At 34.8% G+C, this 18,572-nt stretch overlaps 2 protein-coding genes across 2 annotated transcripts in view; both read right to left on the minus strand.

Moving 5' to 3' along the window:
* Positions 1,184 to 2,981, minus strand: LOC109333889 (chromatin remodeling protein EBS-like). Its single transcript, XM_019569469.1, has 4 exons — positions 2,682 to 2,981; positions 2,096 to 2,438; positions 1,507 to 1,600; positions 1,184 to 1,285 (listed from the first exon to the last, which is right to left on the minus strand). Exons 1-4 carry the CDS (start codon positions 2,749 to 2,751, stop codon positions 1,184 to 1,186), a joined length of 609 nt encoding a protein of 202 aa, XP_019425014.1. The 5' UTR covers positions 2,752 to 2,981.
* Positions 16,389 to 18,572, minus strand: part of LOC109333863 — a 9,125-nt gene continuing 6,941 nt past the window's right edge. Inside the window, exon 5 of the mRNA XM_019569445.1 lies at positions 16,389 to 17,279. Coding sequence (XP_019424990.1) covers positions 16,563 to 17,279 — 717 coding nt within the window. The 3' untranslated portion in view covers positions 16,389 to 16,562. The remainder of the gene's footprint in view (positions 17,280 to 18,572) is intronic.

Genomic DNA, 18,572 nt, shown 5'->3' on the forward strand with positions numbered 1-18,572 from the left:
ATGTTATAAGGAGAAAAGTTATCCCCTTAATCTAATAATATGATACATATGTCCTTTCTTTTTAAAATTTTTTAATTATCAAAATGGGGTAAATAAATAATTGCTCAAAAGACTTGTAGGAGCGTAGGCATTCCTTTATGTTATTGTACAACTAAGAACAAGAATATCATTTTGACTGAATCTTTTTAATGAATTTGTAATTTATAAATATTGCACACATTGTAATTGATGCACGTTCCACCTACCATTGTTACATCTCTTGTTTAGGGATGACAATGAAAATCACACTCGTAGGTACTCGTCCGAACTCAACCTAAATCTAATGAGTTAAACCCGTTGCTACTGGGTACAAGTTTAGGTTTTACCTGATATTAAATTTCGGGTCCGAGTTTGATACATGTGATACCTCACCCCGAACTCGCCTTGATTGAATAATTAAATAAATTAATATATCTAATTGAATATTTCTAACCTAGTTTCTCTACTCTTTACTTACGGGTGGCACTGCACTTTAATTGACCATTACTTACTCTTTAATTGACCATTGAATATGTTTCTTACAAATTTTTAAAGTTGACGTTGTTTTGGTTGAATAATAATATATGATTGTATTTTAGTTTTTCGGGTTTTCCACCAAGTTCGGGTTATCCAAAACCCTGCGGGTTTGGGTTCAGGTTTAGGTTTTGAATTTCAGGTACAGGATTGAGTAAGTGCAAACCCGACCTTGACCCACCCTATTATCATTCCTACTTTTGTCACAAACCATCCAGGAGCTTATGAATGACAACAAGGCGGATCGGGGGTCGGGGGTCGGGTTTGTAGTACATATCTAAACTCAAACTCAACGAGATTGAAAATAAGGATATCACCCCCGAAACTGTCGGGTTTTGGGACCCGAACCCAATAAAAAACCCAAAAATAATAAATGTACTAAGAAAAGTTACAGTATTATTTTTGTTTCATTTTTCTCTAGCATTTCTATTTTCTCTTATATTATTTCATTTATTTTATGTATGAATAGCCAATAGTATGTAAATTAAAATTTGAAATTAAAAACAATGGACACATGATCGAACTTTCAATTTTAAATTGAATTACATTACTCTAGGGCGAGTTCGGGGTAGGGTCCTTGCTCTACTAAACCCGAACCCAAAAATTAAATCTGGGTAAAACCCGAACCTAATCACATTGGCTTTCCTTGTTCAGGCGGGTACCCATAGGTTCGGTTTTCATTAGCATTCTTATCGGAGCTGCTATTACGTTGAGTCCAGGTTCTCTGCCACTGCTGCACGAACCAGATTCAACCCACTATCATCATTCTTAAACCGTCAGACCAGATCCATTGGCATTTATGTCGTTTCAGTGTTTGTGCATCATCGACGATAGTGGATGTCTTCCCCCAGTCATTGTATGAAACTTGGTTCCCTCTTTCATGGTCTGCATATTCAGACTTTGCAAGTCAAAACATATAATTCATTGAAAATGATATTTTGTTATCAGATGTACAATCATATAAGCAAAGCTATCACTCCAATAAATCTTCAATTTTTTTGAGCAATTATCTTCATCCGGGTTTTGAGGCAACTCACACTTACAAAACCTGTAAAACATAAAACCAAATCAACAACATAACTCCCCTCCCCCACCATTTCCAATGCCAAAAGCCTAAAACACCACCATTCTGTCCCGGGAAAAATGATAGTAAACCGTTAATTTAGCTCTGCAAATATCATGCTTCCTCATATAGATTCTCGAAATATTTGTCACAAATAAGTATTTGAAAGAATTAAAATGTGATCACATTGTCTTCATAGAGATTCTCGAAATATTTTTATCACAAAAAAGTCTTTGAAAGAATTAAAATGTGATCACATTGTCTTCATAGAGATTCTCGAAATATTTTTATCACAAAAAAGTCTTTGAAAGAATTAAAATGTGATCACATTGTCATATAGATAGTAAACCGATTATACTTTTAATATTTCAAGAACTTAATTGGTGAACAAACTTTCAAGGACCTATCTGAAATACCATAATTTGTCCGGCACACAACTGAATTGAGGGTTACTAAAAAAACAAAAAAAAAAAAACTCACACAGCAACTTGGTCGGGCGTGTATGTGCCAGTAGAAACATTGTAACAAAACCTAGAAAAGTAATCCCAAGCGTTTACATTCCGAAGCTCAGTATAGTTCTTCAAGGAGTGCACATTACACTTCCCTTGAATGTTGTCAACACTCTGAACACTATATTGATCAGAGAGAAAAAGTTCCCTTGCTCCATGGAACTGCCTCCGTCCCGCAAAAGATTCTTCAGGCCTATAATACCACATCACATGTACATTCACATTGTTGTTATCATCCCGACCAATCAATTCCACACGCGCCACACGCGCCCGATCGCTCCCATCCGAAGGACGGATCAACACACAATCCCCAACTGCAAAAAATAATAACAAACGAAATAATTACATTCGGTTTCTTGCACAAAAAGGATCGATTTTGAAATGGTTTACGCAACAGGGTATATGTAATGAGAACAGAGTAACATCAACTTAATGAAATCCATGCAATACCCACGTGATTTTAAGCAATACCCATTTGTTTTATCATCAAAAGAAACGATTTTGAAGTGATTAACGCAATTGAATTGGTGTAAGGAGAAAAGGGTATAGATGATTACCTCTTACGACCTTGTTGGTGCCTCTGATGGTGATGTATGAGACTATATCCATTGGAGTTGTAATCGCCATTCGGTAAGTGAAGGGTTTCTGATGAAAGGTGAAAATGGAATTGGAAATGCGAGAATCTTCGAATTTTGTCTCACCTGAAGAAATTCTACGGACTCAAGCTAGGTATAGCGGTTTCGCATGTTGTTTGGGTTCATAGTTTTGTATTTATATGTCTTTTTATTTATTTATGGATTTGGGCTAAACTATTTTCCTGAAGAATTAAATCAATGTTCATGGTTCATGGTTCAGTTAGTAAATGATTGATTCATAATTTATAAGATAGCAAGTTCAAATAGAATTCTATTGTCCAACTAAAACCTCTGTATATCCATGCAAGCGCTTCTAGAATTATAGGACCTCTCTTAACACCTTTTTTTTTCTCATCGGAGTTATTTCACAAAGTTTCGAATTAGTGGGCGATGCCAACACAAAAAAAGGAAGAAACTAGTAGAATGATAAAGACAAATAGAGATTTGCACATTTTCTATAATACACCAACATGATCAAGATATATATATAGACATATAAACCCATTAATCCATACATCTCAATCAAAAAAAGAATCATAATTGACTAATATGATCACAATGAAACTTCAAATCTCAAATTCATGTAAACTAAAAAAAATTTAGGTCTACTTTATTGAAACAAAGTTATCTTATAAAATATTATATACTAACCGCTGTATGAATTAATTAAAAGGTAGAATGAGAAATAATCTTTTCATTTTGTTGTATAAATTTTATTCTTGTTTTCTATAAAAAAAAACATTGTGTCTATTGTTTTTTCATAATTTTTAGAGATATCTAAGACTTTATTCATAAGTCAACCTAAGTTACTCGTTACCTAAAATGATGACTATTGGTGAGTTTTTCTCTAAAAATTGGATTGGCCTACTTAGATAAGCATAGAGATAAGATTTTTTATATTTCAATTTGTCTATCAACTTTCTTTATCAATTAGTCATAATTTTATAAAAAGGCAAATTTATATAATATTCGACGCCTTATTTTGACATTTACCAATACAATTACCAATAAATTGACATACATGGTTATTTTTGTGATATCTTTGCCATGGATGTTGGTGTGCATAGAAAAAGTTAGATAATTTCTTTATTCAATAGCAGGTTCATTTTACAATAATTATTGAATTTTCGTTTTAAACACCATAAAAATCAGTTGTTGGATTTGGATACCTTGTTTCCCCCAATTAGTTGACGTTCTGTTACAATGTTATAAGGAGAAAAGTTATCCCCTTAATCTAATAATATGATACATATGTCCTTTCTTTTTAAAATTTTTTAATTATCAAAATGGGGTAAATAAATAATTGCTCAAAAGACTTGTAGGAGCGTAGGCATTCCTTTATGTTATTGTACAACTAAGAACAAGAATATCATTTTGACTGAATCTTTTTAATGAATTTGTAATTTATAAATATTGCACACATTGTAATTGATGCACGTTCCACCTACCATTGTTACATCTCTTGTTTAGGGATGACAATGAAAATCACACTCGTAGGTACTCGTCCGAACTCAACCTAAATCTAATGAGTTAAACCCGTTGCTACTGGGTACAAGTTTAGGTTTTACCTGATATTAAATTTCGGGTCCGAGTTTGATACATGTGATACCTCACCCCGAACTCGCCTTGATTGAATAATTAAATAAATTAATATATCTAATTGAATATTTCTAACCTAGTTTCTCTACTCTTTACTTACGGGTGGCACTGCACTTTAATTGACCATTACTTACTCTTTAATTGACCATTGAATATGTTTCTTACAAATTTTTAAAGTTGACGTTGTTTTGGTTGAATAATAATATATGATTGTATTTTAGTTTTTCGGGTTTTCCACCAAGTTCGGGTTATCCAAAACCCTGCGGGTTTGGGTTCAGGTTTAGGTTTTGAATTTCAGGTACAGGATTGAGTAAGTGCAAACCCGACCTTGACCCACCCTATTATCATTCCTACTTTTGTCACAAACCATCCAGGAGCTTATGAATGACAACAAGGCGGATCGGGGGTCGGGGGTCGGGTTTGTAGTACATATCTAAACTCAAACTCAACGAGATTGAAAATAAGGATATCACCCCCGAAACTGTCGGGTTTTGGGACCCGAACCCAATAAAAAACCCAAAAATAATAAATGTACTAAGAAAAGTTACAGTATTATTTTTGTTTCATTTTTCTCTAGCATTTCTATTTTCTCTTATATTATTTCATTTATTTTATGTATGAATAGCCAATAGTATGTAAATTAAAATTTGAAATTAAAAACAATGGACACATGATCGAACTTTCAATTTTAAATTGAATTACATTACTCTAGGGCGAGTTCGGGGTAGGGTCCTTGCTCTACTAAACCCGAACCCAAAAATTAAATCTGGGTAAAACCCGAACCTAATCACATTGGCTTTCCTTGTTCAGGCGGGTACCCATAGGTTCGGTTTTCATTAGCATTCTTATCGGAGCTGCTATTACGTTGAGTCCAGGTTCTCTGCCACTGCTGCACGAACCAGATTCAACCCACTATCATCATTCTTAAACCGTCAGACCAGATCCATTGGCATTTATGTCGTTTCAGTGTTTGTGCATCATCGACGATAGTGGATGTCTTCCCCCAGTCATTGTATGAAACTTGGTTCCCTCTTTCATGGTCTGCATATTCAGACTTTGCAAGTCAAAACATATAATTCATTGAAAATGATATTTTGTTATCAGATGTACAATCATATAAGCAAAGCTATCACTCCAATAAATCTTCAATTTTTTTGAGCAATTATCAATTTGCCCCATTTTGACAAATTAAAAAAAAACATTAAAAAGAAAGTACACACATGATTATATTATTTGATTAAGGAGATAATTTCTCTTCTTGTAATAAGAGATATATTATTCTCTTAGTTGGTTGTATATAAGGAGAAAAACTTGCCCAAATACAAGCCTAACGTATCATGTTTAAAAAATCCAATTGCACATTGATAAATCATTATACTGTAAGTCACACTCTATCTATTCAAATTTTTTTCCTTTTCTCTTTCTCTTTCTCTCTTCCTCTCTCTCCTCAATGGCAACCTACCACTGCCACCAACAACATTCTTCCCCTTTCTCTCTCATTTTATATTTCTAATAAATAAAAGAATAGATTATGAGACAGAAGAAATAAAATATTAGTAATAGGATAAGTCAAAGAAAGGTTGAGAATTGTAGTTCAAATTGTTTGTGATAAGGAATCATTCAAATTAGAGTTGTTTGGTTTTATAACATATCAAATGATAGTGTAGTGGTTGGCTAAGAATAGTGTGATTAATTCAATTAATTTAATTTGATTGTAATGTTAATGGGACGAGGAATGGTAGGAAGATAGAAAGGGAAATAATGTTGTTGGTAGTGGTGGGTTGCCATTGAGGGGGAAAGGAAGAGAGAAAATGAAAGATAAAAGGGAAAAATCTATATTGATAAAGTGGGACCTACAACATAATGATTTGTCAATGTGAAACTAAATGTCTTTAATTATGATGTATTGGGCTTGTATCTAGGCAAGTTTTTCAACTATATAAGTAGTGCCCTCTACTATGCTTACAAGAATTGATGTTGAAGCAACTGCTTGACCAATATGCTTCTGGGCGACATGGAACACATTGTGCACTCTCGAATGATCTGGTAGTTGAAACTTGTAGGCTACAACTCATACTTTGCTTTATACTACAAAGGGTCCAAAATATTTATGAGACAATTTTTCATTCCTTCTTGCAGTCATTGATATCTGCCTGTAGGATTGAAGTTTAACATAGACTAAGGCTCCCACCTGGAATCCTCTCTCACTCTTATGCTTATCAGCCCTCTGCTTCATTCTATTTGGTGTCCTCATGAGATGGAATTTGAAAACCTTGAGCATCTCCTCTCTTTTAACTAAGTTTCTGCCCACCAATTGCACCTTAGACTCCCCTGGCAAGTAAGGAAGGTAAGCAGGTGGAGGTTGTCCATAAACTACCTCATATACAGTTGCTTGAAGTGAAGTATGGAAGGTAGTATTATACCACCATTCAGTCAAGGGTAACCAATTTGGCCATTGTTGTGGAGAATTTGTACACATGCACATTAAGTAGGTTTCAAGGCATCTATTCATCATCCCGGTCTGTCCATATGTTTGAGGATGGTATGTTGTAGATAGGTTGAGTTGAACTCCTTGGAATGCCATCAAACCTTGCCAGAACTAGCTAATAAAAATGGGGTCCCTATCCCTTGTTATTGAGTCAAGAAAACCACGTAGTTTGAAAACATTATCCATAAAGGATTGAGCCACAATTCTAGCAGTATAGGGATGTGATAAAGACATGAAATGTGCAGCCTTACTAAGCCTATCCACCGCAACAAAGATAAAATGTTTACCTTGCGAATTAGGAAGGCCTTCTACGAAATCCATAGTAATGTGTTGCCAAACATGTCCAGGAATGGGCAAGGGTTGCAACAAACCAGGTTTGGCAGATATGTCATACTTGCATTATTGGCATACTTGGTATTGCTGAATGAATTGCTTGATATCCTTGTTCAACCCCTTCCAATGTAGCATAGATTTGACTCTTTTAGTGGTAGAATTTCTACCTGAATGCCCCATGCAACAGTATTTTGGAACCATTCTAGCAATTCTTGTCTTAGTGCCAGATCCTACCGAACTACTAGTTTTCCCTTCCTTCTTAATTCAACACCATCCTAAATATAACTTTTATGTGAAGTTGAGTCCAATTATATATGAGATATGATTTTTGCAAGGCCTAGATCATGTGTCCAGGTTGTTTTGATCCTAGTCAATATATCATAGTGAATATCATGAACCGCCAAAGCCAAACATTCCACTTCCTCCCTTCTGGATAGTGCATTAGTAGCCATGTTTTCTTTTCCTTGTTTGAATTCAGTGGAGAAATCAATCTCCATTAGCTTAATCAACCATTTCTATTGAAAAGCAGTTGTAAACCTTTGATCCAACATGTACTTTAAACTCCTATGATCAGTTCTAATGAGGAAATTCCTATTTAACAAGTAGTGTCTCCACTTCTGCACTGCAAAAACTACTGCTATGAGCTCTTTTTCATAAGTGGAGAGAGATTGTTGTTGTTGATTCAATAACTTACTGATGAAGGCAATGGGACGATGGGCTTGCATTAACACAACACTTATTCCATGACCTGAGGCATCCACTTCCACAATGAATTCTTGTCAGAAATCAGGCAATGCTAATACTAGTGCACAACATAGTAATTGTTTTAGCTCTTAGACTACAGACTTGGAAGACTCAGACCATATGAAGTCTTATTTTTTGAGCATATTAGTCAAAGGTCTTGCTACAATCCTATAATTCCTCACAAGCCGGCTATAGTATCCAGCCAAACCCAAGAATCCTCTCAACTACTTGATAGCAACAGGTATTGGCCAATCATGAACTGCCTTGATCTTAGCAGGATTAGTAGATACCCCCTCTGCTGAAATAAAATGGCCCAAATACTCTACTCTAGAGACTCCAAAATAGCATTTTGACTGTTTTGCAAACAAACTATGATTCCTCATAACAACTAAGACTTTCTCCAAATGGACAAGATATTCATTCAAATCATGACTATATATAAGTATGTCATCAAAGAATACCAAGAGAAATTTCGTCAAAAACTCCTTAAACACTGAATGCATCAAACTTTGAAAGCTAACAGGTGCATTGGTAAGGCTAAAGGGCATTACCAAATACTCATAATGACCATTATGAGTCTTGAAGGCAGTTTTGTGTACATCCACAAGATCCATTCTAACTCGATGGTATCCAACCCTTAAATCAATCTTGAAAAAAAAAAAACACAAGATCCATGGAGCTCATCCATCAAATCATCTATTAAAGGAATATGAAATCTACCCTTTACTGTTCCTTTGTTCAACTCCTTATAGTCAACACATAACCTCCATGATCCATCTTTCTTTCCCACCAAAATAACAGGGCTAGCATATGGACTATTTCTACTCTGTATAACTCAAACTTCTAGCATCATATGCACTATCTTATCAATAACATGTTTATGTTGTTTAGCATACCTATATGGCCTCTTGTTCACAAGATCAGTGAATTGCGTCAAAAGGAATTTTGTGATCATGTCCTTCTCTCCTAGGTGGTAGTTAACTAGGTATGTTGAACAAATCTGCATAATGCTTAAGAAAATCATCAATTAACCCATGAATTTATTGTTGCCAAGCATGAGTAGTCAAATAGTGAAGCAGATACCCTTCTTCAGCACAAACTTGGATCATAGACAACTGCACTCCTTTGTTCAAAACCTTCTCCACATGCTGATTTTTAACAGTCTTACACCCTAACTGAGAAGAACCCCTTATGGCATGTCTTTTGTCTTGCACAGAAAATTCCATAGACAACTTGTCAAAATTGCATGTGATATCCCCCAATGAGACCAACCATTCTATCCCTAAAACCAGATCACAAAATCCTAGTGGAATTAGCATAACATCATAGGTGAATGTAGTGTTTTGTATGATCCAACTAAAGTGCCTAACAACATGAAAAATCTGCACCTTGGTTCAATATGCCACTATAACCTTTAAGGGTTGTAATTCATCAATCTTGAATCCCACCTGTTTGGCCATATTGATATCCAAGAAATTGTGAGGACTACCATTATCAACCTGTATATGCAATGTCTTCTTCTGATATCTCCATGTGACCCTCATAGTTCTAAAATTTGGTACCCAGTCAAGACATTGACATAGATTTGAGGCTCCTCACATTGCTCCCTTGCATCTTCATTAGGACTTAGCAGGCCTTGCCCTTCATCCTCAACATCTTCCACTTCCAAGAGGTGGATTTGCAATTTTTTATATGATAACCCATGCTAAGGTGAATAAGGTTCATCACAAAAGTAGCATAACCCCTTATTCCTTCTCTCATTCATGGAAGTTGGGGATAAATTCCTTACAAACCTTGTTTTTGGTTTTGGCTTGTCTGGTTCTGTGGTGCTACCTGGTTTAAGGATTATCAATGACTTTTGGTACAAAGGGTTTGGCCTTCAATGTCAACCCTACTTGAGCAGTACTACTATGAGAAGATTCATATAGCTTAGTCAATGCAAAAGCCTTTATCACTGATTGTGGTTTGAACATCCTTACCATCATTTGCACCTCATTATTCAACCCACCTAAAAAACAACTCAAGGTATATTCTGTTGGGAGGTCCAATCTAGTAATGATGACATCAAACTCCTCATGGTACTCACTGATTGAACCCTTTTACCTCAACTACATCAACTCAGCCATGCGATCATCACACACCTCACCAAATCCTTCCATGATTACCTTTGCATATTCCCCCCATCCAGGCAATGCATAATAGCTAGCTTGACTTTAAATTCTTAACTGTATCATCAATCATAAAGTATGTCTCACATTGGTAAAGTCATTCTTTTACATTATCCTCACTAAATCTTGGGAAATTGATTTGGATAACCTAGTGTGGTAAGAATAAAGAAAATATTTTCCTTGCCTATTCCCTCGGTCTGTTTGGTAATGTTTTGATCTCCATGTTGAAATTTCCTCCTTCTCATGTTTTTGCAACAATTCTTCAACAGAGTCTTTCAAAGACCCCCCCTAATGTTCTTTGCAAAGATCCATCCAACTCCACCAACTTCAACTCCAACCTTTTAGGGATGCGATTTTCCAACCTTTCCTCCACCTCTCATGTTGCTGTTTGCATATGTGTAACATCTGCCATGATTCCTCCCAGGAATTTTTTTGCTCTTGATACCAATTGATATGGTTGTAAGTGAATCGAGGAATCCAACCAAGAATTCGACAATTCCAAGAATAAGAAGTATAAATTCTTATGAAGAAGAAGAACTTGAACTATGTGATTGAATGAATCAAGAATTACAAGAAGAAGAGTGTATTTTTGGAATGAATGTCAACGAATATGTAGTAATTTGTTTTACAAGTTACTTATACAAGTTCAACAAACGAAACTAACTTTCCCTCCAAATTCTATTCTATCCACCTAACTGAATTACAATTCTACATTTACAATAATATTGTCTTTACAATAATGCCCCTAACAATTTTCATATTTGAGTTTTTGTTTCTGCTCATTGCTTTATACTACTTTATTATATCTTCAATAAATAAAAACTTTAATATCTTGGTTTTTAAATGATAATAAAATTGGATTAACTAATTATTTTTGTAATATCTTTGTCATGGATGTTGCCGATCATATTACACGAATTATTGAATTTTCATTTTAAACATTATAAAAATTAGTTGTTGGATTTAGATTCCTTGTTTCCCCAAATTAGTTTATGGGAATAATTAGTGGTGGCAATATAGGCCAATCTGCCAAGATATTAGTTGGTTTGCCCAGACCTTTTTTGCTAAAAGGTTTCAAAATGTCAGACCAACCCATATTTGGCAAGGTTGACCTATTTTTTTCTTTCAAAACACACTTTTATAATAAATTTAATCACAATTTCAAAAATAAATAATCATCATGCCTCATAAATGTCTTTTAAAATAAAATATCACAAATCAAAGTCCACAATCTCACAATAGCATACCATCTTAGTTTAAAAATTGTAAGTTCTAAACAACAAACCAACATAGTCTTAAACTTTTAGACTCATAGTTCTCAATAAAGGTCTAACTCATAAGTTTTAAACATTAGATGCTTTGTTGAAAAAAGATGTTTCCACTTTTAGACCCCTTTTTGTCTTTGTTTTGATTTTGAACCCTAAACTAAAAGCCTAAAACATGTTCCTGGTCTCTTTTTTTAATGTTGGCTCGTCTAAAAAATGGGCTTTGAAGCCGGGTTGAATATGAGTTTTTGGGATAAAATCTCCAACCCGACCGGCTAAAAATGCCAATCCAAACGGGTTGGCCCATATGGCCAAGCCCGTATTCCTATCCCTAGGAATAATATATCTCCTCTTACAATGTTACAAGGAGAGAAGTTATCCACTTAATCCAATAATATAATGATATATGTCATTTTTAGCGTTTTAAATTGCAGTTGGAATTGTGGTAGCGGTTGTGGTTACTGTGATTGCGGTCGTTGTGATGCGGGGTGCGGAAATTGTAGTATGAATTATTTTGTGATTAAAAAACTATTTCTGAATTTAATGCGGCATGATGTGGTCCAAATGCGGTCCGGTGCAGTTGCATTGTGGTCCAATGCGGTTGCGTTACGGCCCAATGCGACCGCATCAATGTGATTCAATGCAGTTGCGTCAGTCACGACAACCACAATATTGTGGCTGCAATTTAAATCATTGGTCCTTTCTTTTTAATGTTTTTATTATTATCAAAATATAACAAATTAATAATTTCTCAAAGGACTTGTAGAAGTGGAGAGTTTCCTTTATGTTATTGTATAACTGAGAACAAAAATATTATTTTGATTGATTTTTTTAATGAATTTGTAAATTTATAAATATTGCAAATATTGTAATTGATGCATGTTCCACCTACCATTGCACACTTCATAAGCCACATAGAAAGTATAAGAGATGAAGAAACAAATCACAGAAAAAAACCTTAAATACCATTGTTACATCTTTCATCACAAACCATCTAGGAGCTACTGTTACGTTGAATTTATGTTATCGGCCACTACTTCAGGAACCATATTCAACCTCACTATCATCGCATCTTGAACCATCAGACCAGATCCGATGGCATTTAGGTCATTTCAGTGTCTATGCATCACCGACAGTGGTGGACGTTTTCCTCTAGTCATTATACGAAACTTGGCTCCCTCTTTCACGTTTTGCATCTTCAGGCTTTGCAAGTCAAAGCAGAGCATATAATTCATTGAAAATGATATTTTGTTATCAGATGTACAATAACATATACAAAGCTATCACTCTAATAAATCTTCACGTTTTTTGAGCAATTATCAATTTCCCCATTTTGACAATTTAATAAAACATTAAAAAGAGAGAGGATATATGTCATTATATTATTGGATTAAGAAGATAATTTCTTTCCATGTAACATGAGATATATTATTCTCTTAGTTGATTCTATATAAAGAGAAAAATTTGTCGAGATGCAAGCCTAACAGATCATATTTAGAAATATCCAATTGCACATTGACAAATGATTATACTGTGACTCTCACTCTATCGATTCATTTTTTTTTTCCTTTTCTCTTTCTCTCTTCCTCCCCCCTCAATGGCAACCTACCACCATCACCAACAACATTCTTCCCCTATCTCCCCTTTCTCTATCGTTTTATGCTTCTAATAAATAAAAGATTAGAATCTGAGACATAAGAAATAAAATATTAATAATAGGATAATCCAAAGAAAAGTTGAGAATTGTAGCTAGTTCAAATTGTTTGTGATAAGGAACATCCAAATAGTAGTTGTTTGGTTTTATAACATATCAAATAATAGTGTAGTGGTTGGCCAAGAATAGCGTGATCACTTAAATTAATTTAATCTGGTTGTAATGTTAATGGGACAAGGAAGGGTAGGAAGAGAGAAAGGGAAATAATGTTGTTGTTAGTGGTAGGTTGCCATTGAGGGGGAGAGGAAGAGAGAAAAGGAAAGAGAAAAGAGAAAAAATCTATATTGATAAAGTGGGACCCACAATATAATGATTTGTTAATGTACAATTGAATATATTTAAATATGATGTGTTAAGCTTATATCTAAGCAAGTTTTTTCTCATATATAAGATATCATGTACATAATATTGGTTAGTGGAAAGTCGATAAGCATCAGTCCTAGTTTGGAGCCACTTGAGTATAAAACCCTACCACCACCACTTAGATAGGATTTTTGTTTTTACTCAGTTTCATGAACAACAACTAGAACGGTCACAATGAAAATGGATTTGAGGAAGGAGTTACAAAGGAAGGTATCTTTGGAAGGAAGAGAATGAATTAAGAAAATGGTTAAACTTAGGTGCAATACTTTAAGTGTTGATGGTACTGGTACCTAATCATATCATCACACATGTAAACCTTTTACCACTCAGCATCAATCAATAAACACATGTTAACAATGTTAACTCACATCTAACCTTTTGAATCTTCTTTGTTTATTGCTTTACATTCCTCTTCTTTATTCAATGACCATTCTCCCACTTCTTCAATTCATACATTTTCATAATTTCTATGTTTCACCTCATCTCAGAAAGGACAAATTGAATTTGAAACACAATTTCCATAGCCAAAAGTTAAAAAAGCTTCTACTACTAAATCCATTTCATTCTCAACCTATAATAGTAAATCACATGACTTCAAACTTTCATTTAATTTTTTATGTCATATGGTGGCACCATGAAAAGACACGTATATAGGTGTTGCAACAAAAAGTTCAGTGAAGAGGTGCTTTACATGATGGCAAGTCCTTATATATATTTTTGGAAAAGATTCATAATTTAGTTCACAGAGAATCACTTTTTTCCATAAAAGGATATATTCATCCATTCCTTCATGAGGGGAAGGGGCTGCTATCAATGTTGAAATTTAGAGAGAGAAAGAGATTAATTCCGATGAGAGAAAGAATAATGGGAATATGATGAGGAACACAAAGAAAGGGGAATGATGAATTTTGAGGCTATGATATCTGAAATTTGCATTATTTGACGATGCAATATGAAAATTGATTATCTTGGTTTGTTCTCCTTGGGGCAAGATATGGGAAATATGATAAAGGTATGAATTGAATAAGCAAGAGAATAATGTTAATTGAATAAAGAAAGGAATGTGAAGCAACATATGTCTCTGATTTCATCCATCAGGGTAGGTGGACTATCCCTAGGCAGTTGATGGAGATCTTCCCAACTGTCTCCAAAGCTATTTCGAGAACATTAATTCCAAATAGTGAGGACAGGATGGTTTGGCTTGGAACAACCACTGGAGATCTAACTCTAAAGGAAGCCTACTCCAATCTTTCTGACAATCAGAACCCAATCAATTGGTTTAAGGAAATATGGTCAAATTCAATCCCTCCTTCCAAATCATTCATTGCCTGGAGATGGAAGCACAACAAAATTCCCACTGACGAGAACCTTCAGAAAAGAGGATGCAAGATTGCTTCAATGTGCAGTCTCTGTCATAGTAATCTTGAGTCCTCCAATCACATCTTCCTTCAGTGTTCTTATACTCAACAATTCTGGTTCTGGCTAAACCACACCTTCACCATCAACATAGATACATCTTCTTGCTTGGCTCTATGGAACACAATTAATTCTGATTGGAGCTCTAAAGAAGTCCTATCTATCTGCATAACTCTTCTAATTGCTAAGATTTGGCTTTGCAGAAACAAAGCGAGATTTGACAACATCCTCATCCCTATGGTTAGAGCCTTGGACATGCTAAAACTGGAAATTTCTTTGGCTGCTGCTAATTGCAAATCATATGCAAACAACAATCCATCCGAATTTGCGATTTTGAGGAGCTTGAACATCAATCCTCGTTTTAAGAACAACCCCTCTATAAGGGAGATAATATGGCACACACCTCTCATAGGCTGGCTGAAGGTTAATACCGATGGTGCTGCTCAGGGCAATCCTGGTTTGGCGGGAGGAGGGGGCATCTTCAGAGATCATCTTGGCAGATTTATAGCTTGTTTTTCTGCTTTTTATGACATTAATTATGCTCTATATGCTGAGTTGCTTTCAGCCTTATTGGCAATTGAATTCTCCTATGCTCATTGCTGGAACTTTTTATGGATTGAAAGTGATTCTACACTAGTGGTGGGAATTCTCAAAGGCACGATCCTTCCTCCTTGGAGCCTAGCTTCTAGGTGGAGTATTTGCAAAAAGCTACTTGCTAATATGTCATGGAAGGTTTCCCACATTTGCAGGGAAGGGAATTCATGTGCTGATATTCTTGCTAATCATGGATTGAAATCTAGAACTTTCACTTGGTGGGATTCAATGCCTTCTATAGTTTTTTCGGATTGTAATAGAAATTGGTTGGGTTTGCCAAACTATAGGTTCACTAAGTTGTAATGCTTCCTTTCTTCTTTGAATAAATTTCGTGGTGCTTTGCACCTTGCCTCAAAAAAAAAAAGGAAGATCTAGAGGAAGGGTCAGAAGTGAGTTAACACTATTAACACGTTTTTATTGGTTGATGTTGAGGTGAAAAAAGATTTACATGTCTCATGATATGATTTGTTACTAATATCATCAACACTTAAGGTACTGCACCTAAGTTTAGTCCTTGAGAAAATGGTGGAAATGGAGAGAGTCATAGAGAGAGCTGGGTTTTGAGGCAATGAAAAGGTTACTCGAGAAGCCACTAGTGAGAGCCGTTGTAGGGAATTGGAGAAGGGAATGAATTTAAAAAAAAAATCAATGGAAGGGACGTCGTTTTAATAAAATATTTATTTTAAAAATTATAAACAAAAATGATGTTGCTTTGTTTAAATAAAGCGAGAAGAAAAATTAAACACATCATCTAGTGACATGTCAAATTTGCTACCATGGACATAAAATGTTGAGCCATTTCAGCAGTCGATGACACATGTAGCCAAATTCATTAACTGACAAAATGAAACAGACTAACGTGATTCCACTCCACGTTGAAGACATTAAAGACGAAATTGGTATTTAAAATTAATAAATACATAAGTCTAACTACAAGGTCTTATATTAAAATCATACAAATCCAAACACAAAACAACCATGAAGTTCAATAGTTCATGAACCACAATGGCCCAATAAAACATAGGCATAGTTCCCATATTTAAGTGTATATCAGCACACTTAATTAAAGAAATGCATCGAACTAAAGAGTAAGAAAGAGATCATATATATAATAATATTTTACATGCCCATCTTACACCTAAAATTTATCCAAGCCAACCTGCAAGCATCATCCCCCATTTGAAGGAACATTGTCCTTTTCACCGGATCCTCAAGCAAATAAAGAGCATTGCACCACAAAGAACCACCAACTTCCATGCCAGCAATATTGTTAAGCACATTGATTGCCTTTACAACACTATCCACTTGTGTTTCAATATAATTGATATTAGTGTGAGGGTTACCATTTAACTTTGGTGCTTGGTTTGTAGGACCACCCATTTCTTCCATTGGCTGTTTCCTCTTACGTTCCATCGACTCAGGATTAGTCCCATTTGTATCATTCTTCTGTGGTTCCATGGAAGTCTTAATATCATTGGTTGGTACTTGGTCATCACCTTGCCCTTGAATAGGTTCTTCAATGGGTTTTGACTTAACTTGATCTTCATTACTCTTATGCTCATCATCTTTCTCTTCATTAGTTTTTTCCTCTTCCCCAACATCTACATGGACCACTTCAACATTCTCAGCATCTACAGGGACCACTTCAACATTCTCAGCCTCTACATGGACCACTTCAACATTCTCAGCCTCTACATTGCTCACAACTAAAGGAGCCGCAATAGGAGTAACACATTCTATTGCATTAGGAACTTCATTTCCCACTAGGTTATCACATGGCTCTTTTATGGCAGGTGGTATTCCATCACTATGGAATGTGTTAGCATCGAGTTTCTCCTATACAATTAGAATTAAACTAAGTTATTGCATAAACTAAAAGCAATAAAGAGATATTCTATGAGATAAAACTTATAAGGAAATGAGTTAAATCCTAACTTGAAATAAACCAAATAAAAATGGAGAAATGAACTTGAAGGATATTCCAGGGTTTGTTGAATAATGTAGTTATCATATTAGAACATATGGTCTTTGAAAATGAATTGACATAGATCATTATTTGTCTGAGAGGAAGAACTTGAAGGATATTCGAGGGTTTGTTGAATACTGTAGTTATCATATCAGAACATATGGTCTTTGAAAATGAACTGACATAGATCACTATTTGTCTGAGAGGAAGAACTTGAAGGATATTTGAGGGTTTGTTGAATAATGTAGTTATCATATCAAATAGACCAAATATATGGGTATGGAGTGCAGGAAACTCAAGATCTTATATGGTTAGAAAAAACAGGATTATCTGTCTCAAAGCCTGTACTAATTCTCTGTCATACCAATTAAAAAGTGACACATAAACAAAAAAGAATTTTATTAAAACAAAATATTATATTTCTATATTACTTGCTTAAAGTTGATTGGATCGGAACAGAATTTGGGAATAGGAAGTGGGACAGAGTATCTACATCCTAGGGAAAGCTACAATTTGTTGTTGCAAGAAGAGCAATCATAATATGATTTGCTTCTACACATTTAGAGTGAGTATACTCCTTCAAAAGTAAGTTGTTTGGTTTGGAAACTTCTTGAATATATAATATCAACTATCAATGCATTGATGAGGTGTGATTTGTTGGTGGATGAGGATCAGACTTCTTTGCTTTATCTGTTCAAATCATATAGAGAATGTTGATCACCTTTTTATAAAGAGTAAATACTTATTTTAGTCCCTCAAATGTTGGTCAAATTAGTCTTTTTTGGAGTCAAATTAGTTCCTATCAAATGTTGTTAAACATGCTAAAAAAGACTAATTTGAACTACATTTGAAATTTTTGGGACCACTTTAGGTCTTTTCTTTTTTGAAAGACTAAACTAGTAAAGATAAAAAATATGAGTGACTCTAAAATGAGTATTTACTCTTTTATAAATTGTCTAATGGTTATAGACATTTGGGCAGAGATGTACTCTTGGCTTGTAATTAATATGGGGTTGTCAACTAAAGCCTAATTTAATAGGGAAAGTTTATTGTAATTGGATTTTACTTGAGTTTAATTTTTGAGTTCGGATTTGGTAAAAATGATACCCTACCCCAAACCCACCCCAAACCTAATTGATATATTTAAAACTACACAATTATAT

Source organism: Lupinus angustifolius, chromosome LG19 (genome assembly GCF_001865875.1).
Source record: "Lupinus angustifolius cultivar Tanjil chromosome LG19, LupAngTanjil_v1.0, whole genome shotgun sequence".
Taxonomy (NCBI): domain Eukaryota; kingdom Viridiplantae; phylum Streptophyta; class Magnoliopsida; order Fabales; family Fabaceae; genus Lupinus; species Lupinus angustifolius.

Bases quoted from the DNA above. Each gene is read 5' to 3' on its own strand.
- LOC109333889 (XM_019569469.1), bottom strand. From the start codon at position 2,751: ATGGCGATTACAACTCCAATGGATATAGTCTCATACATCACCATCAGA. The intron at 2,439-2,681 runs GTAATCATCTAT...TATTTTTTGCAG, and splicing joins CACCAACAAGGTCGTAAGAG to TTGGGGATTGTGTGTTGATC. The intron at 1,601-2,095 runs GTGAGTTTTTTT...TATGTTTTACAG, and splicing joins ACGCCCGACCAAGTTGCTGT to GTTTTGTAAGTGTGAGTTGC.